General features: G+C 41.6%; 2 protein-coding genes across 2 annotated transcripts in view; one reads left to right on the top strand and one right to left on the bottom strand.

Annotated features, from left to right (window-relative positions):
• Positions 1-24,174, top strand: part of THEMIS (thymocyte selection associated) — a 100,764-nt gene that overhangs the window by 68,914 nt on the left and 7,676 nt on the right. Inside the window, exons 5-6 of the mRNA XM_045008824.1 lie at positions 8,041-8,194; positions 21,289-21,426. Of these exons, the coding sequence (XP_044864759.1) occupies positions 8,041-8,194; positions 21,289-21,426 (292 nt within the window). The remainder of the gene's footprint in view (positions 1-8,040; positions 8,195-21,288; positions 21,427-24,174) is intronic.
• The window catches only part of LOC123365843 (protein LEG1 homolog), a 48,336-nt gene continuing 39,134 nt past the window's right edge, over positions 14,973-24,174 (bottom strand). Inside the window, exon 3 of the transcript XR_006577782.1 lies at positions 14,973-15,088. The gene's annotated coding sequence lies outside the window, so the exon portion shown is untranslated. The remainder of the gene's footprint in view (positions 15,089-24,174) is intronic.

The following is a 24,174-nucleotide window of genomic DNA, read 5'->3' as shown; positions in this document are numbered from 1 at the left end:
CTGCTCAGTTTCCAGGCATCAGTTTTTCACTGTTCACCATTGCACCAAGTCACAGCTGTATCTGGTGAAGAACATCCCCTCCCTCCATTTCATTCATATAGATAACTTCAACAATTGTTTTTGTTGTGCTTTTGGGAGGGGAGGAAGGATTTGGGGCAGAAAAACATCTCTCTCAGGATGAGACCCTTTGTCACGTTTTTGCCTGCGGTGAATTTTGCCGCCGAATTATAAGCCCTTGAAATAAGAAGTTTAAAAAGGAAACGCTTAACCGGAGTTTTTTTGAATGCATCGCATAAGACAGGGAAGAGAGCCATCTAGTGGCTTCTTAACATTCCTTCCTACGTTTCCCCTTTTGGTAAAGATACTAGTTTGCTCTGTTCTTAAAGGAATGCCTTTTTCCTGGGCTAGTTATTCTTTTTCAGACAACAAATGAGCATATTTACTCAAGTTCGCTGATTTTTTTAACCCACCTTGTCACTCTGCTTATTGTGAGAAACTCTGAATGTTCAACACTCCTCTCAGTTTCTCAAAGGGCTTGTCTCAGTTCCATTCACTTTTTTTTGGTATTATTTTGTAGCAGTGGGAATAACATTAATATTGTCTTCTGGGTCTGTTATGTTACTGGAAACAATTTGGAGTCAAGGCCTGAATAAGGTTATACCAGATCTACTGTTGCTGGTGGAAATTTATTGCTTTATTTATTTTTAACTCTAAGAAAATGCTTAGTGTTGTCTGTCCATAAACCATTATGACTTTGTATAGCATTCCATTTTTATTTCCTGCAACACTCCACTTGTCCTAGTCCTGGGCTTCTACTGAAAATAAGTGTGAAATTGATCATGGTTTTATGGCATGGACATGTGACAGTATACTATAACAGAGGTTAGAGGGAGAATTTGAACTCAAGTTGCCATAGGTGAAAGCCCAGAACTTTAACCAAATGGACCATCTAACTTTTGGAGTGAAGTGGCTGACAGTATATCATAACTTTGTTCCTGTCTCTCCAGGCTCTCAGCTTTCTCCTCTTTAGGTCTATATTCAACTATAGTTTATATTTTACAAGTTCTGCCGGCAAATAAGAACGCTGAAGTTCCGCTCTTTTGTATGCTAATGAGGATCCTCTTTATTGTCCATGGCCTTTCTGAAGAATCTTTTAAGTAGCTTTGTTCCTTTTTCAGGCTTCCCAATGAACTGTTGAAATAAAGGCTTGTTGTCATGTGTTGGGATTTGTGTGTTTGGGGAGACTGTTAAAATTCTTTACTACAAAACCAGGACCTCTTGTCAGTATCCATAACTGTAGATACACTCTGCCCTTGAAAAAAATTATGTTAGCATGCAAGATAACTTGGCTTGCTGATGGATCATTCAAGAAGGCTGCCTTAGGATACGAGTCACAATCAAAAGGTAATTGTTTCTTTCAAAATGGAATAAATCAGTCCTGATCTTCTGCTGTTATATTTCAAGTTTCCTATGAGGTCTCACAGTTTTCAATTGTGTTATCCCCTTTATTTGAATCTGTCCTTTTGCCAGGTGTCACTTTTAAACACTCCATTCCCTTATTCCTTGGCACACAATAGGCTAAATTTTGTTGTTATGTATACTGGTGTAAATCTGGAACAATTCAGTTGAAACAAATGGAATTACTCCAAATTTGCAGCCCTGTCAATGGGATTAGAATTTGGTCTGCTGGATCAGTATGGTATTTTGATCTGATTCTGATATCACTTATGCTGATTTTAACATTAGTGTGAGATCAGAATCAAGACCTATGGCTCTACGCTATAACTATGAGAGAAATGTAGTGGCTGGAGGTCAATGAATACTGTATAGTTTAATTCCAGAAAGGGCTTTGAGGATTGTGAAAGGCCCTCTATAACAAAACAAAACAAAAAGATAACTCTTTATCTAAGGGCTGGTCTACACTATGAGTTTAGGTCGAATTTAGCAGCATTAAATTGAATTAACCCTGCACCCATCCACACAACGAAGCCATTTTTGTTGACATAAAAGGCTCTTAAAATAGATTTCTGTACTCCTCCCCGACGAAGGGAGTGGCGCTGAAATCAACATTGCCGGTTCGAATTAGGGTTAGTGTGGACGCAATTCGATGGTATTGGCCTCCGGGAGCTATCCCACAGTGCAGCATTGTGACCGCTCTGGACAGCAATCTGAACTTGGATGCACTGGCCAGGTAGACAGGAAAAGCCCCATGAACTTTTGAATTTCATTTCCTGTTTGCCCAGTGTGGAGAGCCGATCAGCACAGGTAACTCTGCAGAGTTCCTCAGCACAGGTGACCATGCAGTCCCAGAATCGAAAAAGAGCTCCAGCATGGACCGTATGGGAGGTACTGGATCTGATTGCTGTATGGGGAGATGAACCTGTGCTATCAGAACTCCGTTCCAAAAGACGGAATGCCAAAACACCTACCCTAGCCTACCCCTTGCTCCCATGGCTCATGAAGCCTGGACAATAGTAAGAAGCAGTCCAACTATAGGCTGAGCAAGTGCAGAATGGTGGTTCACTCTGCTTCCCTGTAAGCCAACTGCCCTCCCCTCCCCCCTTTGATCTCTGCTTGCAGAGGCAATAAAGTCAGTGTTGTTTCAAATTCATGCATTCTTTATTACTTCATCATACAAATGGGGGGATAACTGCCAAGGTAGCCCGGGAGGGGTGGGGGAGGATGGAAGCAACAGGTGGGGTTGTTGTACGGGCACCCCCTAGAATGGCATGCAGCTCATCATTTCTGCGGGATGTCTGGGGCTCTGACCCGGAGCGGCCACTTGTATCTGTGATTCTTTAGTAGGCTTGTCTCATATTCTAGACAGCACTGAATCTCCATTAGACAAAACTTAAAGAAGAGAATGACCTGGGGAGTCATTCCCATTTTTGTCCAGGAGCCCCCGACCAACCTCACCGAGGCCAGCCAGGAGCACACATGACAGCAGCAGACTGTACAGTATGACTGGTAACCGTCATTGCCAACTTGCAAAGCAGCAGACGGTACAGTATGGGATGGCTGGTAACTGTCTTTGCTAACTTGCAAAGGCAAGGAACTGCTGCTGTGTAGCACTGAGGTACCGCGTCTGTCAGCAGCATCCAGTAGACATATGGTGACCGTGAAAAAAGGTTGAATGGGCTCCATGCTTGCCGTGCCATGGCGTCTGCCAGGGCAATCCAGGGAAAAGGGCGCAAAATGATTGTCTTCCATTGCTTACACGGTGGGAGGGTTGACTGATGACATTTACCCAGAACCACTCGCGACAAATTTTTGGCCCCATCAGGCATTGGGAGCTCAGCCCAGAATTCCAATGGGCAGCGGGGACTGCGGGAACTGTGGGATAGCTACCACAGTGCACCGCTCCGAAAGTCGACTCTTGCCTCGGTACTATGGACACACACCACCGAATTAATGTGCTTAGTGTGGACGCACAGGCACTCGACTTTATACAATCTGTTCCCCAAAATCGACTTCTGTAAAATCTGAGTCATTTTGTAGTGTAGACATACCCTAAATTAGACTGCTCTCTTCCTCTCTTTTTTTCTTTAAAAATACTTAGCTTTCAGTATTTAGGAAAGTTCAAAAGTGTAGGCTTACAGTCAGTCAGGTTTAGGCTTAGCTATGGGTACTCTGTTGTACTTATCTGTTGCAGAACCTTTCTTTGTGGCTTGTGTCAATAAACTGCTACTTCTGTTTGGAAAGAGTGAGGTGTCTGTGCATTTCAAAATAATTTCCCACAATGTTATGGTATTGGTATGTGTTTACTACTGAAAAGGTTATCTGCAGCAATTAAGTGTTTTTCAGATGGATATATAGTACTGTATATGCCAAAGCTAAGAAATATCTCTATAGTTTTAGCCTGAGTTTCTGAAGACAGTATAAATGCCACTCCAAGTCTTTAAAGATTGCAGTAAAAGGTTTATGATCTATATCTTATAGCATGTGTGACTCATAATAAATGTACTACAAAGGTGTAGTGCTGTGTCCAGCAGTGATTGCACCAATAAATGGGTCTTCCTCTGCAATATAGTCATTTGTAACCACATAACAGCTTTACTTTCTGGCTGGAAAGGCCCAGTTTTGTCAAAATGTTTTATGCCACTACATCTTTCTCAACATTTCCAGAAAGCATGACAGTGGTGGGTTTCATATTTACTCCCACATTTTTATATGGCATCATAGGTTTTCTCCTTTTTATTCTGAGCCTTCTTGACACTGCTGAGACTTAAAATAAATGAATACATAAATAAATAATAAAAATAGTAGTTTATACTGGGTACAAATGGGAAAATTTCACAAACATTGAAATGCATCAAATTACAGAATTCTTATCACACTTGTTTAGAGAGCATCCCCTACTTATTGTAGCCGAATAAAATTTTTGTACTTGTTTTCAGTGGTCACAGCTATTATTTTGGAACTCTCTCTCTCGCTTAGTCTTTCAATATAAGACCACTCGGGTTATCTGCAGAGCCATTTTTCTGGATGTCATATAACTGTAGCTACAGATTCCAGTGAAGAACTGTGCTGTCTCAAGTCACATGTGTGAGATTTATCAAGTGTCTACAATAGTTTTTGGCGGTTTCTTTCAGAAGAGTTCAGGGGTCCTAGGCCTGGCATAATATTACTGCTCATCTCTGCTGGTGGCAGCTTTGGGTGGAAATGGCCTAAATAGGAGAGGAAAGGTAGTCTTGTGGTCAAAGCACAGGTTGGAGTGAAGAAATCTTGATTCTTTTCCCAGTTCTGCCACACACTTCCTGTGTGACACTGAAGTACTATAGTTTCCCCAAGTGTAAAATCGGGGTGGTAATATACACCCACATCACAAGGATATCAATATGTTTTATTCGTTACTGATTTTAAAGCACAATCATTGCCTTGCATTAAAGACAAAGCATTCTGATTTTTATTTATTATTATTTATGCAATACGGTTCAGTAGAATAGTAAATGTTTCTGTATGGCTGGGTGCAGGGTAGGCGAGGTAGACTGTGTACTAAGCTCAGTATGCAGTTGTCAGGCAAAATTTGCTTTGGTCACTTCTAGCCTCCTTTATTATTTCAATGTCTTATATTTCATGAATTACAGATAAGTTCTATGCAGATTTACAACTTCTGAAGAATGCTGCAGCCTCAGTTTGCACTAAAATGATGCATCCCCAGTACTTTGATCCTTGCATTAGCCCCCAATAACATTTTGTATTTTCTTTAATATAACGCCTCTTACTTCCTGAGGCATTACGTAGTCCCAAGCTACCTTACCTTTATGGCTTTGCACCTTTTCTTCTAAAGTTTGAGTGGTAGTAGAGGTTTTTGGGGCAATTCTTAACTACTGAGGTAAAATTTTCTGGTCACAAGCTTTTAGTTGTTATATTGGTCAGCAGGGGTGGCTCTATGTATTTTGCCGCCCCAAGCATGGCAGTCAGGCAGCTTTTGGCGGCATGCCTGAGGGAGGTCCGCTGGTAACGTGGATTCGGCAGCATGCCTGCAGGAGGTCCGCTGGTCCCGTGCCTTTGGTGTACCCGATGCCGAATTACCACCGAAACCGCGGGACTGGCGGACCTCCCACAGGCATGCCGCCGAAGGCTGCCTGACTACCGCCCTCACGGTGACCAGGCAGGCCGCCCACTGTGGCTTGCTGCCCCAGGAATGCGCTTGGTGTGCTGGTGCCTGGAGCCGCCCCTGTTGGTCAGATTTGAAATTCCCTCTATTTTACTGATCTGTGATCCTTTTTAACAAATTGCCATGGTCCAAATCCTGAAGATTTAACTCAGTCCTTCCTGTGGCAGAATGCTCACTGAAGACAACTGGCAATTCCTGGCTCCGTTGAAGTCCAATGGCAAAGCTCCCATTGACTTCTGTGGAACCAAGAGTTCATCCAATTGGAATTCTTCTTCAGAGATGTCTGAGTAATACTGAATTAGAATGTCAGGATTTGACCTTAGATGTTTAGTGTAGTTATAAGGAGTACTTTTAAGTATTCCGTAAATCTACTAAATGTGTATATTACAATTAGGGATGCTAGAGTGTTACAGATTTCAATCTAAACTGAAATGAAAATCTAATTTATGTAACCTGGTTTATTCTTAAATGTCTGAGCTCTGTCAATTTTAATGTATTTGCAAAGTGCCTTGGGGAACCATTGCAAAGAAGTGACTCTAAAAGAGTGGTACATTAGATTGATAAGATTATTGCAAGTGTTAATCATATGCTTCAGAATTGTGGGATTTCCCCCTGCATGGCTATTTTTGACATCAAGACTTGTTTTCAGGTTATTTTGGACAACACAGAATAAAGACTATAAGTGTAACACATTGTGTTAATTACTAGGCTTAACATATTTAAAAAAAGGAAATCTAAATAGAAAAGAATAAAAGACAAAGATATTTTAAAGATGTTGTTATTATTCCTGTTAGTTACATAGTATGTTCTCGAGATTTTCTTAATTTTGTAAACACAGAAGAAAAGATTGGTTAAAATGTATTTCTGTGCTGAAATGTCCCCAACCATCTGAACTCTGAGGACAACCTCTGCGTAAATTGATCTCCACTTATTTTTTTTCTTTATCATTCACCTTTAATATAAACTATACTTTTATGGAGGCTCTGACAAGTTTATTGAAAGTGTTGTACATTTCTGTTTTGAAATGTGTTAATTTTTGTCCTGGCTAAAATTTGGACATTTCTTAAAACTTTTATTAATATGATCAGGACAGACTGGTGTCACGGTGATACATGTAGACTTGGTGCAATACAAAAGAGGAAGAAGAGATCTCATTTGTGAAGAAGGGGCCCATTCTTTGCTGGTGCAAAATGGTAGAGCTCTGTTAACTTCACTGGAGCTATGCCACTATCCGCTAGCAGAAAATATGGCTCAGTTATAACAGCATATTTTTACTCTTTTTTTTTTCATTGCTGTTAAGAATTTCTTTTGATAATTCTGTCCTTTTTCTAATATGTTAAGCTCTATTTCCCTTTCCACAAATCTCTGAGGTTCTTGTGAATTTTACCGCTGCTTCAATTTTTGCTTGATATCATAGTTCTTTCACAATCACGAACTGTACTGCATAACATTGTACAAGTTGTACTATACAACCTTGTGTAGAATCTTGTGATGCAGTGAACCCCTGCTGATATATCTTCTAGTGTTTATTTCAGAAAATACAAATATAAGTAAGCCCAAGAAAGTATTAATTGGTTTTTATCTCCCATTATTTGCTCTGATATTTCAATATTTTCATTGTTGTTTCAGTTAGGATTAATTTTACCCATATGTATGATACAAGGTTGATCTTGATGAAGAACGGCTACACTTCTTGCACAAGTAGATAGATTTTGATCATTAGCTCTTATTCACTAGTTTGCATCTCAGCTGGATGTGCTGTTCTGTTTTGAATTGATTGGCATTTCAATTATACATATTTATACTTTATAAAATGGTGACTGTGGTTAGGCAGTACTCACATGCAGTTACAATGTAAATACATTGCAGTTATGGTTTTGATAATATGAATGTTATCAAAACCATAACTGTAATGTATTTACACTATAATTGTATGTAAGTACTGCCTAACTACAGTCACCATTTTATAAGTATAAATATATATAATTGAAATGCCAGACTTGTGTGTATATGAGTGTGTTGTATTTGTCACGTACTGAATTAATTCAATGAGTTTTATTATAAGCCATACAGTAAGAACAACTCACTAAAAAGAAAAATATTTGAAAAGAAACAGATAAGGAAATCTCTCTCTCACGCGCGCAAGAGAGGCTATGAAATATGTCTTAAAGGTAATTTTCTGTACCTAGAATATCTTCTTATTCTAGTCATGTTACTTTGTGGTATACATGCCTCCAAGGCTAGCATTGTAGTAAATGTTATTTATAACTTACTTTGACAAACAGTAGATTCATGTTCCAAATCCACAGAAATGACCTAAAGTATGACTGATGCTCTTCCCTGTCACATTTGTGAAAAGTATCTAGTTTGGACTAACAATGCATACAAGAAATCAATCACACTGTTCTATGTAATTTCAGAATCTCTATGTAGACACCACTAAGAAAGTGTGCTCAGATCAAGCTACTGCTGTTTCAGAATTACAAGTTAGTTGTCAAAATGATTTAGTGCACTGGGAGAATGAGGACTACGTGACTGGGACAGCTACATTATTGGACACCAGTGTGATTAAAGGTCAGTTAAGCTTTATGATTTGATTTATTAATATAACAGCGTTTAACCTCAGCCCTGATAAATGCTTGATGTGCAGAAGTGTTTTGCATGATTCAATTGGAACTTGTGGATCAGTTAAAAGAGACAAAATGTGAACCTCTCATTTCTTCCTGAATAAATGCCATAAGGCAAACTCTCAGCAGCAGCATGGTATTAAACTCAGTTTGACACTGCAGCATGAATATTCAGTGGTTTTCAGGAGCAGGCCTGCATGGAGAAGGTGCTGCAGTCAATCTTTTTAAAAGACTGATGATTCAGCCCTGTTGGCAAAGCTGAATGAGTGAGTTGTGTAAAAATATTAAGCTGTCTCAAGTCATATTTTTATATTTCTTAGAAAAAATTGAACTGAGAAAATTAATTGGCTTTTATTTATTTATACTTTTTCTGTACTGTGTGTTAGGATTTCCCATGTATTCAACATCTGTTTTGGTGTTCTATTTTTTTTTTCAGAGCATGTTAAAGCTGAAAAGCTACATGACATGGGGCCTGATCCAAAACCTATGAAGTCAATGGAATAACTACCATTGATTTCAATGGGGTTTGGATCAGGCTCATGGCCCATCTGATGGGTCCACCCATCATATCTATCCAATAATGGGACTTCCACATGTAGCATGTTTGCAGGACTGGGCCCTGAATGTCTGTCTGCATGCAATCAGTTGAGTGGTTTCTGCTAGTAATATAAAAACATCCCATAAAGCTTTTCTTTATTGCCTTGTCATTGAATGTGTGTGGTTGCCAACTGTGAAATTCAGGACATTACTTTGAAAACCTTGCATACTGCAACTCCTCCAAAAATAACATAAACAGCTTTCATAACAAGGGATTCATTATTAATGCTCTGAAAGTAATTTGTTTGAGGGGAGAATTTCAAAGGCACAAGAGACACCCAACTCCTGTTGAAGGATAATAGGAGTTTGTCACCTAACTCCCATTTGTGCTGTCACAGTCCAAGGCAGCTGCACTTCTATTCCCCCTGGAAGGTCCATCAACGGCACCTGCTCTAGGCTTCCAGCTCCTCAGCTATCACCTCTCTTGGGTGGAGACCCACCTATCTCTCTCTCTTTCCTGACGGGGGTATTTCCAGGCTGCACAGTTCCCTGCCTACACTGCGAATTCCTCAGCAAAATCAGACTGCCTAAGCAGGCCTGCTTTGTCTTCTCAGAGGTCATAAACAGTGTGATGTTACACTCCATATAATTTTATGAAAATATGCTAATGAGTTTAAATATAATGTAACCAGAATATGCTTCATGCAAAAGGTCTCTTGTAAGGTATCATTACAAAGCTTATAATCTACCGTGTGAGATCATCCTATTTGTATAAATGTACCACTCTTGTATTTAAAACTAGAAATATAACTCTGAGGGCCTATTGTAATTATGCAAAGTGTGGGTCATTAATGGTGGTTTGGAATCTTGATGACTCCTAGTAACCAGGACAATTGACTGCAGCTGGCTTTGTTTTACTTGTAAGTCTCCCTGTATACATGTGTGCTGGCAAGTGGGTAATGAAGTTTTACAGTGACATGTGATCATGTCACCTGAACTGGAATCCATCTTTAACCTGGTGCTTTTCCATTGAGAAGGAGGGGGTGGGAACCCAGAGAGGGACAAAGGATTCCTGCCTTGTGCCAAAGATACATAAATGGGTGGAACAGAACAAAGGAGGCAGCCATCATGAGGAATCCCCTAGCTACCACCTGAGCTGGAACAAGGGCTGTACCGGGGAAAGGATTGTGCCCAGACTAGGAAGGTGTCCAGTCTGTGAAAGAGACTTATTGAAACATCTCTCAGGGTGAGATTTTATCTGTACTCAGTTATATTACTGTATTAGGCTTAGACTTGCGTGTTCTATTTTATTTTACTTGGTAATTCACTTTGTTCTGTCTGTTACTACTTTCTGTATTTAATAAAATCACTTTTTACTTATTAATTAACCAAGAATATGTATTAATACTGGGGTTACTCATGCTAGCAGTCACATTAAAGTCAGACTACTCACATGAGTAAGGACTGTCGCAGGGAGTCTATACAGAGTAAAGAGGCACCTGTGCTGCGGCAGGTCAGGTTGTTATAACTTATGCTGAGGACTGGCCAGAACCTAGGTGGCCTTGGGATCATTAGTATTTGCATTACCATTAAGCCCCATTGTGCTAGGCACTGTACAAACACAGAACAAAAAGATGGCCCCTGCACCAAGGACTTTACAATCTAAGTACAAGCAAAAAATAACACAAGTCATACATTTAAAAAAACCCCACCTTTATTGAACACACCATGATGAAAATGAAAACCAGGGCAAAATTTGCAAAACTTCATTATAGCACCTCGTAAAAGACATTGTCAATCCAAACTCTCACAAAGCTGTTATCATTGTTCCCAGCATTTTTCAAACACTGCCAGTGTGCCTTTCCTATTTTGAGTCACTGGATCAGGTCCCAGGAGTGGCCCCTCTCTTTCAAATGTGTCTTGTATAACTTGGCATTCTGGTGAGTGCTGTTAAGATAGGACTGGATCTCCTTTCCCAAGTGGGCAAGGAAGTCCAGGACTGCAGCATGGGACCATGTGAAAGTGTGAGGCATGGCTCCTATGACTGATGTGTGGTATATGACCCCAAGTGTGTGTACTTACCACAAACTGGAATCGCAAAGGGACACAGCTGGCTGCATGACAGCATTTAAAGGAGGAGGTGACATCTTATCAAGATGTCCCCGAAGCTGTAGAAAGCACACAGGTAAATAGACAGGCTGATCCAGCTGTAAAAGCAGAGCAGTGTGGGAGAGCAATGGGAGGACTGCCAGAGGTATACCATTGTGAATTGAAATGGGAATGTGACCACACCTTCTCTGTTCTGGGAAAACTCATCCTGCATGCCAGCCAACTCATTTCCAAGGTGGGTTTATTAAAGCAGGGAATGAGAAATAAAAACTTTTGTCTCTGAACACAAAGCAGTTTTCCCCAAAACACGCAGATTAACTAATTGCCTTTTACGAGGTGCTATAATGAAGTTTTGCAAATTTTGCCCTGGTTTTCGTTTTCATTTTCATGCAAATGTAGTAAACTCCTAAGTAACTGGAGCAAAACATACATCTGATGTGGAGCATACCACCCTCTAAATGAGACGTAGCTGAAGGGCACATCCCTAGGAAATACCAAGGCAATTTCTCATCACTTTAGACAATGAGACACAACCATATGTGAATGGAGTAAACTTGTATTATGGAGGCTATGTGCCACATATGGCAGATAATCTGAATTTACTGTGGCAACATTTTTAAAGAAGATAACAGGTTCTTTTAGTTTCTCAGGCCTTTTACTAACACTCAGATCTAGATCTATCTGCACCCAGACTGTTAGTGATTATACTGTATTAACAGTTTATTCACCCCCTGTCCATACTACACCAGTAACCCCCAGAAGGTTAACAGATCACCTCGTGTATGCACAAATGTTGATCTGACACTAATATATACAATCCAAAAGAAGGATTCCTAAAAGAGAAGGAAGGATGATCTCATGGCTTTGGCATTGAAATGGGAATCAAAAGACCTATGTTTAATTCTTGGGTCTGCCACAGATTTCCTAGGTACTCTTGTGCAAATCACTTAATCTCTCTGTGGGAAAATATGTAAAGTGGGGGTAATAATGCTTCCTTTCTCCCACACTTTGGTGTGCCTTGTCTGTTTAGATCGTCCTTGCCCTGAAGAGTATGCCATCTCTCACTGTGTCTGTAGAGTGCTTAACACAATGGGTCCTCGGTCTCAGTTGGGGGCCTCTAGATGCTACCTTAATACAAACAGAATAATAGAAATGGAGAGGTAAAAAGGACCAAGACAAGTCCTGAAGTCCAGCTCCCTGTGCTGACGCAGGACCAAGTAAACCTAGACCATCCCTGACAAGGGTTTGTGTAACCTTTGCTTAAACCTCCTGTGATGGGGATTCCTCAGCCTCCTTTGGATGCCTATTCCAGAGTTTAACAACCCTTCTAATTAGTAAGATTTTCCTAAAAAATAATCTCTAATTCTCCCTTGCTGCAGATTAAGTTCATTATTATTTGTCTTACCTTCAGTGGACATGGAGAACAACTGATCATCATCTTTTTTGTAACAGCTTTTAACATATTTGAAGAGATTATCAGGTCCTGCCTCAGTTGTGTTTTCTCAAGAATAAACTTCCCATTTTTTAAACTGTTCCTGATAGGTCAGGTTTTCTAAATCTTGTATTATTTTTGTTGCTCTTCTCTGGAGTCTCTCTAATTTGTCTGTATCTTTCTTAAAGTACAGCACCCAGAATTGGACACAGTACGATAGGCACCGACTCCAGGGATACTCGAGGACTGGAGCAGAAAATATGTCTCAGACCTATAACATGCACATGTTCCTGTGGGTTCTGAGTGGGAGAAACTATATTGTCTGACTAATTTTTAAACTTCTACTGGTGATTTCAATCCACTCTTACAAACAGCTAAACTGTTTCATATTCTAATAAGGGCATGAAATCTGTGTTGTCAGAGAAGCCCATCATGCGCACAATTCTTGCTCTGTTTCTACAGTCTATAGCTCATAGAATATTTTTTTTAAGTCCATATGATTCCGGATGCATCAAAGAATATACAGATCTGAAGAAAAATGTGAATTCATATCTTTGAGTTTTAAGGCATCCATTTTGTTTCCTTGTAAGCTTCATGTTCATAAAGATGGGATTTTTAAAATTATTATTTCAGTGAAGCTATAGCTTTTTACTCCTTCACCATTCAATTCTAAAATGAATTTAGTACTGAAGGTTGAGGTATTTTGTTCTCTTATACCTCAGTTTCATTGAGTTTCAATTCATTAGAAATACTAGCAATATTTGCAATAAAAATCATTCTAGTCAGAAAATATCCATCTGAATTTCTCTTTGTTTACCCTTGAAATTAATCCTAAATGGATTTTCTAAAAAGTTACCTAATCTTCTTGCTAGTAGTTTAGAATTGTTACATTATTTCTTATAGAAACTTCTGTTTGTTGATGATTAGACACCATGACCACATCCTCTGGTCTTGCATTTGATTAAGAACGGAGTAGAAGATCAAAATTAGCATTAAGCCCTAAAGCCCTCCAAACTCCTGTGATCCTATAGTCATTTTTTAAAATGAATCTTTCTTCCTTTTTTATTATATTTGCAACTTTTTTCTTGTGTTTGGGGTTTGATCTCAATATTTATTATTGTATGATTGTAAGCATGTGGGACTCACCCCTGCGGCACCTCCTGCTGGTCGTCCATGGGAATTAGCTCTCCAGCCATTGGAGTGCCCTCTGCAGGCCGGTGTCCCGCTATTGCTTGCCCCTGTGTCCCTCCTGGACCCACTGTCCTGTTATCTGGGGCACTGCTCCCTGGACGTAACCCCTCAGTCTTAGGGTCTCCCCTCCCCCGGGAACTCCTACCCTCTATCCCCACCTTGCCTCAGTATACAGCTACTGCCAGTCATTGTCTAGCCCCCGCCCCCTGGGGCAGACTGCAGAATCAGCCTACTCATCACTGGCAAGGTTGGGTTTGGACTTGCTGCCTTGGCCTACGTCTGGGCTGCCCTCTGCAACCCCCAGTACCTATTAGCCCAATGTTAGGCCGCAGCCTGGGGCTTTCCAGGCTGGAGCTCCCCAGCTCCTCTGCCTTTCCCCAGCCCTTCTCCACTCAGGTACCCTGTTTCTCGCTCCCTGCAGCCAAGCCCATCTCCCTCTACAGCCAGAGAGAGACTGTTTTCTTGAGCTCCTGGCTCAAGCCTTTATACGGCCAGCTGGGCCCTAATTGGGGCTTGTGTGGCCCCAGCTGAGCCTGCTTCCCACTCAGCCTAGGCTGTTCTGCCAGGGCTGGTTTTAACCCTGTCAGGGCTGGAGTGGGTAACCACCCCTCTACAATGATGCATCTTGAAATGATGCATCTTGAAATAAAGCAGCAAGGAAAGAAATCATAGAATCATAGGACTGCAAGGGACCTCAAAAGGTCCTCTAGTCCAGTCCCCTGCATTCAGGGCAGGACTAAGTATTATCTAGCCCATCCCTGACAGGTGTTTGTCTAACCTGCTCTTAAATATCTCCAATGATGGAGATTCCACAACCACCCTGTGTAATTTATTCCAGTTTTTAACCACTCTGACAGGAAGTTTTTCCTAAGGTCCACCCTAAACCTCCTTTGCTGAAATTTAAGCCCATTGCTTCTTGTCCTATCCTTAGAGGTTAAGGAGAATACGTTTTATCCCTCCTCCTTGTAACAATCTTGATAAGTACCTGCATTAATGCATTGGTCAGATTTAGTGTACAGTGCACCTGACTAATCTCTAATGACCAAATACTGACTCTCTGTATTGCAGGAATAACCTGTTCTGTACTCCTACACATTTTCATTACTTATTAAATATTTATTATGTCTTAGAGTAGCAGCCAGAAGCTCCAGTCAGGGGATTGAGAGTAGAGCTGGTGGGAATTTTTTGACAAAACATTTTTTTGTCAGCAAGTACTGAGCCATCAAAACCGAAATGTTCATTGAGAGAAGTTTCTCAGGTCCAGGGTAGAATTTGCTTGTCAAAATGAGAGAATCAGATTTTAGTCCCCATTGCAATGAATATTCAAATTATTTATTCTAAGTGGAACAACACTAACAGGAGCAACTAAGTAAAACCCACAGTAGAATAGCCAATAGACTGGTGGTTTGGCCACTCACGTGTGATATGGGAGTCCTGGGTTCAACTCGTTGCTCCAAATCAGGCAGAGCAGGGGTTTGAACTTGGGGCATTCACAGCAGGATTGAGTGCCCTGACCAACAGACTGGGGTGGGTCTTTCTGTGTCTCTCATTTTAAAAGGTCTCAGTCTTGTCCTGGAGCAAAAATGGGAAAGAATTTAAAATATTGAAAATTGTCATGAAATGGGATAGCTGTTTCCTGCCCAGCTGTACCTGGGAGTGGTTACAGGGAAGGAGATTTTTAGTTTGCTGACAACCTCATTTCAGAGTTATCTGTGGCTACATGGCCTCTTTAAAGATCTCCATGGCTGAGCGTACCTCTGATGAGGTGGGCAGACTCTGCATATGTACAGTACTTCCCCTCAGTGCTTAATTTGTAATGAAAGAGGTGCTGGGGCTCAAGCAATTTTTTTCCCTTGTAACTGATGCAGCAAGCCGAGAGGTGCCGAGGCTACGAACGGCCAAGCCTAGAGGTGCCGGTGGTCAGCCCTGGCCAGCCCTGGCACAAATTAAGCCTTGCTTCCCCTACAATGTTCCAAAGGCTTTGGGAAAACAAGGCCACAGATTCTGCCCCTTGGGTATCAGGTGGGGTCAGATTGTTGTGCATCGTCCTCAAGAATCCACATATGCTCTGTTGCAGGAGCCAAGTTGGGCCCCCTTTTCACTACCTTCATTGAAGCCAATAACATTGATTTCAACAGGAGCAGGATCAGATCAGTGGTGCTGTAACTGGCTTGAAGTAGTAATAACAAACACCAAATGCCTGGTTTCCATCATCAGCACCCCCAGAATAAAAATGGTTTCAGCACCCTTGGATCTGACTCTAGAGCACATAAGCACAAGACATTTTTAACAATGTAACTGTTATTGCAGTGACAGAACAATTTAAACCTTGAAATAACTGTTTCTTATCTATAAGAAATGTTGATATATTAAAGAATGGATGGAAGAGTTATTGTACCAAAAAGAAACAATACTACAGCAAACAGAAATTCAGGACAGAAAGATTTAGATATAATTAATCAGGTAGAATTATTGGAAGTGAAGTAACAGAAAAAGAGACACAACCAGGGCATAGTAGCTACTCAAAATAAAAAAGAGAAACAGTGAATGTATCAAGCAGCTGCAGCTTTCAGCAAAACATACAATTTAAAATTCAACTTTTATTAATAATGTTTTGTATGATTCCAGCACATTGTAAACATTAATCTTTCATGTATTTAACCTATATAATATATGCTATATGTTTTTACATGTCAAAAATGATATTTTAAAAGATACTGGCTAACATCTTCCGCTGGTGTCTATTGTGGTAGCTTCATTGAACCAATGAAGCTATCTTGATTTACATCATCCGAGGATACGGCCCATTGTTATGAAATGTGATTTGTTTAGGGATTTGTATAGGGCCAGATTCTGATATGCCTTAGTCATTGATTTCCATGGAGCTCCTCAATGAGTAAAGTACCCGTGAGCATGAGTAAGAGTATCAGAATCTGGTTCATAGTAAATAAAACATGACTGGGCATAAATGCACACCTGAGCTTGCTCACAACACTCGCTCTTCAGCTTTGTATATAACACACTCATGTGTCATTTAGATCACAACAGGGATTGAATTATCGAGTGATAATTTACAGCTACATTGTTCTGTTAGGCAGGAGGCCAAAGACAGAGCACTTTCAGGGTGCCTGGATGCTAACTGATGCAACATAACTCTAGCCCTGGAGTGTCATCTTGCAATTACACAATTGTATTACAAAATATTAGTTTTAGGGCCAGCCTGGTGAGGCTGCTGGCTGTGCAGTGAGTGTCCTCAAAGGGAGCCGAGTTTGGGATTTGACCATGCTGTCTTTCACAGCTGGGCTGGAAAGGGATTTGAGTGCTGTGGATACAGGAACCTCATGTTGCTCTCTAGACTTCCGTGGCCTGTCTTATGGAGGAGGTCAGCCTAGATCAATGGGTCTCAAACTTTTTCATTGGTGACCCCATTCACATCACAAGCCTCTGAGTGTGACCCTCCGCAATAAATTAAACACACTTTTTAATATATTTAACACCATTCTAAATGCTGGAGGCAAGCAGAGTTTGGGGTGGAGGTTGACAGTTCATGACCCCCTCATGCAATGACCTCGCGACCCCCTGAGGAGTCCCGACCCTCGTTTGAGAACCCCTGGACTAGATGATCATAATGGTCTCTTCTGGCCTTAAAACCTATGAAGAAGCCACTAACACCAATAAGGGGACCTGGGGAAAAGGCCCCCCAGGTTTTTGCACTCATTCTAAATTCCATAGGCTGTGGCATCAAGGGGGCCATCACTCAACTACCTTTAAGTAGTGGCCCTGCACTAAATCAGTGTGGCTACTCCTGATCACTCCAGTTTTGTGGTTGCCATGCCACTGGAATTTGGTACAGACAGAAGGGTGGCCGAACCAAATTTCAGCACATGCCATTGTGACCTGGCACACAGGGTTGCAATGCCACTCAAATTTGGCCTGACCTTGCCTCTGTCCTGGGCCAAATGGTATTATAACCTGGTGCACATGGAGTCTGTTCTTGTATGGTGGAGGGTGCAGGGGAGTCTGCCAAGAAGGTGATTTTTGGCGACACTGACTGATGGACTGTGTGGGTAAGCGAGAGGGAAGACTCCCTGGCCATGGGAGACCCAGGATCTATGTGGGAGGAAGGAGTGGGGAATGAACAGGGACCAGTCTGGGGTCCCTGCTTGGGGAAGGTGGGAGCTGGAAGTTGCCCTATCCCCCAAAGAAATATCTAAATTTGTGCCACTGGAAGGACCAGAGAAACACTTCAGAAGAAATAAAATCCAGCCTACCTCTGCAAAGAGAGTGTCCGTAGCCATTAACAAGTGGGTTGGGGTGGAGCGTTTGAGGGCTTTGAGTTCCGGGGAGCATGCCCTGCTACCCTAAGGAAAGGAATGTAATTAAAAAAATCATATAGCTGTTATGTAAATTTAGTGCTGAGGTTAATAGATTTCCAAGCAGGGAATTAAGTTGCATTGATTTTACTGCTTGAGATTCTCTTGAGATCATTCATTTTCTCATTTTCTAATGCTCAATTGAAGTGTAAATATGTATATTTCAAAAGATGTCCCACTCCAGTTTGGGATTAAAGGCTACTTCCAATAAAGTCTTACTGACATTAATCCCTTGGGATATGTTTTGGGTTAGTGCCATTAATTTCCTTTCTCCCTGCCCTGGCTGACTTAGATGTTATGATTTTGTTTATAAGCATGAGTTTGGGGAGAGAAAAAACAGAGAGCAATATCAATTCTGAGCACTTCTGTGGTTTAATTCCATATTAAATCCAGTGAGCACAAACAATATTTCTCCTTCTGACTCCCCAAGGATTACTTTATTCCTTGTGTTGCTTGTTTCAGTCCTTAGTTTATTTTCACTGATAAGAGATGCACTCAGTTGAAAATGAATTACAAACGTAGAAATGTATGTGAAGAAAATGATGGCGGCATCACTTCTGTGTCTGAGATCTGCATTCAGTTACTGGCTTGTCTGCTCCCCAGGCTGCCAAGGTCTGGAAACACTGCTAGTTTGTTCAGTCCCAGAGAGAGGCAGGTGGAGTTGTTGTTCACATTGTTCAGTCGTGACTGATTAAGGAATCGCAAAGGGACACAGCTGGCTGCATGACAGCATTTAAAGGAAGAGGTGACATCTTATCAAGATGTCCCTGAAGCTGTAGAAAGCACACAGGTAAATAGACAGGCTGATCCAGCTGTAAAAGCAGAGCAGTGTGGGAGAGCAATGGGAGGATTGCCAGAGGTATACCATTGTGAATTGAAATGGGAATGTGACCACACCTACTGTGTTCTGGGAAAACTCATCCTGCATGCCAGCAAACTCATTTCCAAGATGGGTTCATTAAAGCAGGGAATGAGAAATAAAAACTTTTGTCTCTGAACACAAAGCAGTTTTCCCCGAAACACTCAAATTAACTGAAAACACCATGCAAATGTAGTAAACTCCTAAGTAACTGGAGCAAAACATACATCTGATGTGGAGCATACCACCCTCTAAATGAGACGTAGCTGCAGGGCACATTCCTAGGAAATACCAAGGTAAGAATGCAATTTCTCATCACTTTAGACAATGAGACACAACCATATGTGAATGGAGTAATCTTGTATTATGGAGGCTACGTGCCACATATGGCAGATAATCTGAATTTACTGTGGCAACATTTTTAAAGAAGATAACAGGTTATTTTAGTTCTTCAGGCCTTTTACTAACACTCAGATCTAGATCTATCTGCACCTGGACTGTTACTGATTATACTGTATTAACAGTTTGTTTACTTTTGGGGGTTACTTGTGTAGTATGGACAGGGGGTGAATAACAGATCACCTTGTGTATGCACAAATGCTGATCTGACACTAATATATACAATCCAAAAGAAGGATTCCTAAAAGAGAAGGAAGGATGATCTCATGGCTTTGGCACTGAAATGGGAATCAAAAGACCTGTGTTTAATTCTTGGGTCTGCCACAGATTTCCTAGGTACTCTTGTGCAAATCACTTAATCTCTCTGGGGAAAAATATGTAAAGTGGGGGTAATAATGCTTCCTTTCTCCCACACTTTGGTGTGCCTTGTCTGTTTAGATAGTCCTTGCCCTGAAGAGTATGCCATCTCTCACTGTGTCTGTAGAGTGCTTAACACAATGGGTCCTCGGTCTCAGTTGGGGGCCTCTAGATGCTACCTTAATACAAATAGAATAATAGAAATGGAGGGGTAAAAAGGACCAAGACAAGTCCTGAAGTCCAGCTCCCTGTGCTGACGCAGGGCCAAGTAAATCTAGACCATCCCTGACAAGGGTTTGTGTAACCTTTGCTTAAACCTCCTGTGATGGGGATTCCTCAGCCTCCTTTGGATGCCTATTCCAGAGCTTAATGACCCTTCTAGTTAACAAGATTTTCCTAAAATCTAACCTAATTCTCCCTTGTTGCACATTAAGTTCATTATTACTTGTCCTATCTTCAATGGACATGGAGAACAACTGATCATCATCTTTTTTTGTAACAGCCTTTAGCATATTTGAAGAGATTATCAGGTCCTGCCTCAGTTGGGTTGTCTCAAGAATAAACTTCCCATTTTTTAAACTGTTCCTGATAGGTCAGGTTTTCTAAATCTTGTATTGTTTTTGTTGCTCTCCTCTGGATTCTCTCTAATTTGTCTGTATCTTTCTTAAAGTGCAGCACCGAGAATTGGACACAGTATGATAGGCACCGACTCCAGGGGTGCTCCAGCCTCTGGAGCACCCACCAAAAAAATTTGGTGGGCACTTAGCACCCACTGGCAGCCAAACTCCCCTCTTCCTCCCAGCTCCTCCTGCCCACTGGGGGCAGGGATGGAGTGAGGACAGGCTTGGGGTGGAGGGTGGGGGTCAAGCATCCCCTGGGTAGAGAGGAAGTCGGCACCTATGTACAATTCTGCAGCTGAGGCCTCACCAGTGCTAAGCAGAGTGGGGCAATTTACATCCCATCTTACATACATTCCTGTTAATAAACCCCAGAATGATATTAGCCTTATTCGCTGCTGCATCACATTGTTGAGTCATATTTAATTTGTGATCCACTATAACCCCCAGATCTTTTTCAGAAGTACTCCCACCTAGACAGTTATTTTGTAGTTGTGCATTTGATGTCTCCTTCCTAGGTGCAGTACTTTGCACTTGTCTTTATTGAATTTCATCTGGTTGATTTTAGACCAATTCTCTAATTTGTCAGGGTCATTTTGAATTCTAACCCTGTCCTCCAAAGTGCTAGGGACCCCGCCCATCTTGGTGTCATCCGCAAACTTTATGAGCATACCCTCCACTCCATTACCCAAGTCATTAGTGAAAATACCGAATAGTGCCAGACCTCACTAGATAGGCCCTCCGTGTTTTACAGTGGACCATTGATAACAACCCTTTGAGTATGGTCTTTCAACCCGTTGTGCACTCACCTTTTAGTAATTTCATTTAGATCACATTTTGTTAGTCTGCTCATGAAAATGTCATGTGGGACTATGTCAAAAACCTTACTAAAATCATGATATATTACATCTACAGCTTCCCCCCATCCACTCGGCCACTAACTCTGTCAAAGAAGGAAATTAGATTGGTTTGGCATGATTTGTTCTTGACAAAATAATATGACATGAAGAAGGAAGGAGAAGAGAACAGAGGTGTTTAAAGCAGTGAAAAAATGATTAAAAACAAGGAGATAATTCTGAAGAATGGGGGTCATATAAATCCGGTGATCAGCAGACTCCCATGTCACCTCCTTACAGATATTTTATGGTTTCTTTATTTGTTACTTAGGTCCAAGAAACAATATGCTTCTGGAGGAGAATCACAGCTATGAATATGCTGATGAAAATGTAATTGAAAACATAAGGAAAAAATTCCAAGAAAGCACAGTTCACAATAAAATGTATCCCCTGAAGAAGAAGAGGGAAGGTGAGTGTGTCATTTGATCACTTACAAATGTAAACAAATGCATGCCACTGTTTTCAGATCTAATGGCAGTCTTCACTTGTGAAATTGGGAGTTGTTTATGAAAGTGTCAGTCTCTACAGTAGCGTTTTCTGAGGAACAGGAGCGAAGCAAAGGAGACACTAGTAGTACAATTTATGACTCGCTGTCACTGTTTAGAGTGATGCCTTTTTCAATAGATACCGAGTCATTCGAGCTGGGTAAAAAAATTTCACAATAATCTATTCACCAAAAAATGCTGTTTCAGTCAACCAAAAAGTATTTGCAAATTTGACACAGATGAACTGAATAGTTTTAGATGAAAAATGTTTGTCCAGTGGTGGTGCTGCTGCCCCTGCCTCCTTTAGAAGAGGATGCTCTGGGATATAGGACAGTCTGGATTGGGTGTCTGCACTGCAACAAGGGGTGTAATTTGCAGCTTGTGTAGATGTACCCACACTAGCTTTTAATGTAGCTAGCTTGCTAAAAATAGCAGTAAGGATGTGGCAGCATGAGCTAGCAATGCACGTATGTAGCAGGGGAGGGGGAATAGGAGCAGGCGGCCTTGTGCAGCCTGCACTGAAGCCCATGCTGCCACATCCTCACTGATCTTTATAGCAAGCTAGTTAGGGTACAGCTATGTCTGCACATGCTACAGATTGCAGCCCTGCTGCAGTGCAGATGTGGCCATAACCCTCTCCGGCTGAAACTGTTCTGCTTGGTATAAAATATTTGAATAGTCACTGGCTCAGAGGACAAGTGTGCCACTGACCCTGTAGCTTGGTAGTCAGGGTACTCAGCTGGGAGGTAAGAGATCCAAGTTCAAGTCTCTGGGCTAATAACTATTTAATCACTTATACAAAGTAGAATAGCTTCAATGGAGAGATTGAGAGACCTGCCCCAGAATGTCCCCTAGCCCAGCAGTCAGGGCACTCTCCTGTGGTATAGGAGATCCAAATTCAAATCTCTTCTGCATATCAGGCAAAGGGGGGAATTGAACCCAGGTCTTCCCACAGCCCAGGTGAGTGTCCTAATCACTAAAGGTATGTCTACACAGCAGCTGGGAGGTATGGGATTCCAAGCTAGGGTAGACAGTCTCATGCTAGCTCTGCTCAAGTGAGCGCACTAAAAATAGCAGTGTGGCTGTGGTGGTGGCTTATAGAATCATAGAATTCAAGATCAGAAGGGACCATTATGATCATCTAGTCTGACCTCCTGCAAGATGCAGGCCACATAAGCCGATCCACCCACTCCTGAACTAATTCTCTCCCTTGACTCTGCTGTTGAATGCTCCAAATCATGATTTAAAGACTTCAAGTAGCAGATAATCCACCAGCAAGCGACCCCTGCCCCATGCTTCGGAGGAAGGCGAAAAATCTCCAGGGCCACTGCCAATCTACCCTGGAGGAAAATTCCTTCCTGACCCCAAATATGGCGATCAGCTGAACCCCGAGCATGTGGGCAAGACTCTCCAGCCAGACCCTCTGGAAAAGGCTAACAATATCCCAACATTGACCCTTTGTACTAATTACCAGTGTGGCACGTTATTGAGCTATTGACTAAACCCGTTATCCTATCATACCATCCCCTCCATAACCTTATCCAGCTTAATCTTAAAGTCATGGAGGTCCTTCGCCCCCACTGTTTCCCTCGGTAGGCTGTTCCAGAATTGCACTCCTCTGATGGTTAGAAACCTTCGTCTAATTTCAAGCCTAAATTTCCTGACTGACAATTTATATCCGTTTGTCCTCGTGTCCACATTAGCACTGAGCTGAAATAATTCCTCTCCTTCCCTGGTATTTATCCCTCTGATATATTCAAAGAGTGCAATCATATATCCTCTTATCCTTCTTTTGGTTAAGGAAAACAAACCGAGCTCCTCAAGTCTCCTTTCATATGACAGGCTTTCCATTCCTCGGATCATTCTAGTGGCCCTTCTGTGTACCCGTTCCAGTTTGAATTCATCCTTCTTAAACATGGGAGACCAAAACTGCACACAATACTCCAAAAGAGGTCTCACCAACGCCTTATATAACGGGACTAGCACCTCCTTATCTCTACTAGAAATACCTCGCCTAATGCATCCCAAGACCGCATTAGCTTTTTTAACGGCCACATCACATTGCCTACTAATAATCATCCTACGATCAACTAGGACTCCTAGGTCCTTCTCCTCGTCCGTTACTTCCAACTGGTGCGTCCCCAGCTTATAACTAAAATTCTTGTTAGTCATCCCTAAATGCATAACCTTACACTTCTCATTATTGAATTTCATCCTGTTACTAATACTCCAGTTTACAAGGTCATCCAAATCTCCCTGGAGGATATCCCGATCCTTTTCCGAATTGGCAATACCTCCCAACTTGGTGTCATCCGCAAACTTTATCAGCCCACTCCTACTTTTGGTTCCAAGGTCAGCGATAAATAGATTAAATAAAATCGGACCCAAAACCGAACCTTGAGGAACTCCACTGGTAACCCCCCTCCACCTGAGTGTGGTCCTGCCACAGCCCCTGGTACATACTTGGACAGTGAGCCTGAGCAGCCACCATGCTGCTATTTTTAGCACCCTTCGTGGAGCAGAGCTAGCATGTGTCTGGCAACCCAAGCTGGGAATCTCATCTCCCACTGCTGAGCAGACATACGCTAAAGGGCTAATGGTTATAAGAGAACTAGCTCTTCCTCCATCAGCTATCTTGTGACTCTAGCCCTTCATATGCTTTGCTTTTTATT

The sequence above is a fragment of the Mauremys mutica genome, chromosome 3 (assembly GCF_020497125.1).
Source record: "Mauremys mutica isolate MM-2020 ecotype Southern chromosome 3, ASM2049712v1, whole genome shotgun sequence".
Classification (NCBI taxonomy): Eukaryota; Metazoa; Chordata; order Testudines; family Geoemydidae; genus Mauremys; species Mauremys mutica.
The sequence above is the reverse complement of the archived record's forward strand: the minus strand, read 5'-3'. Positions and strand labels throughout refer to the sequence as shown.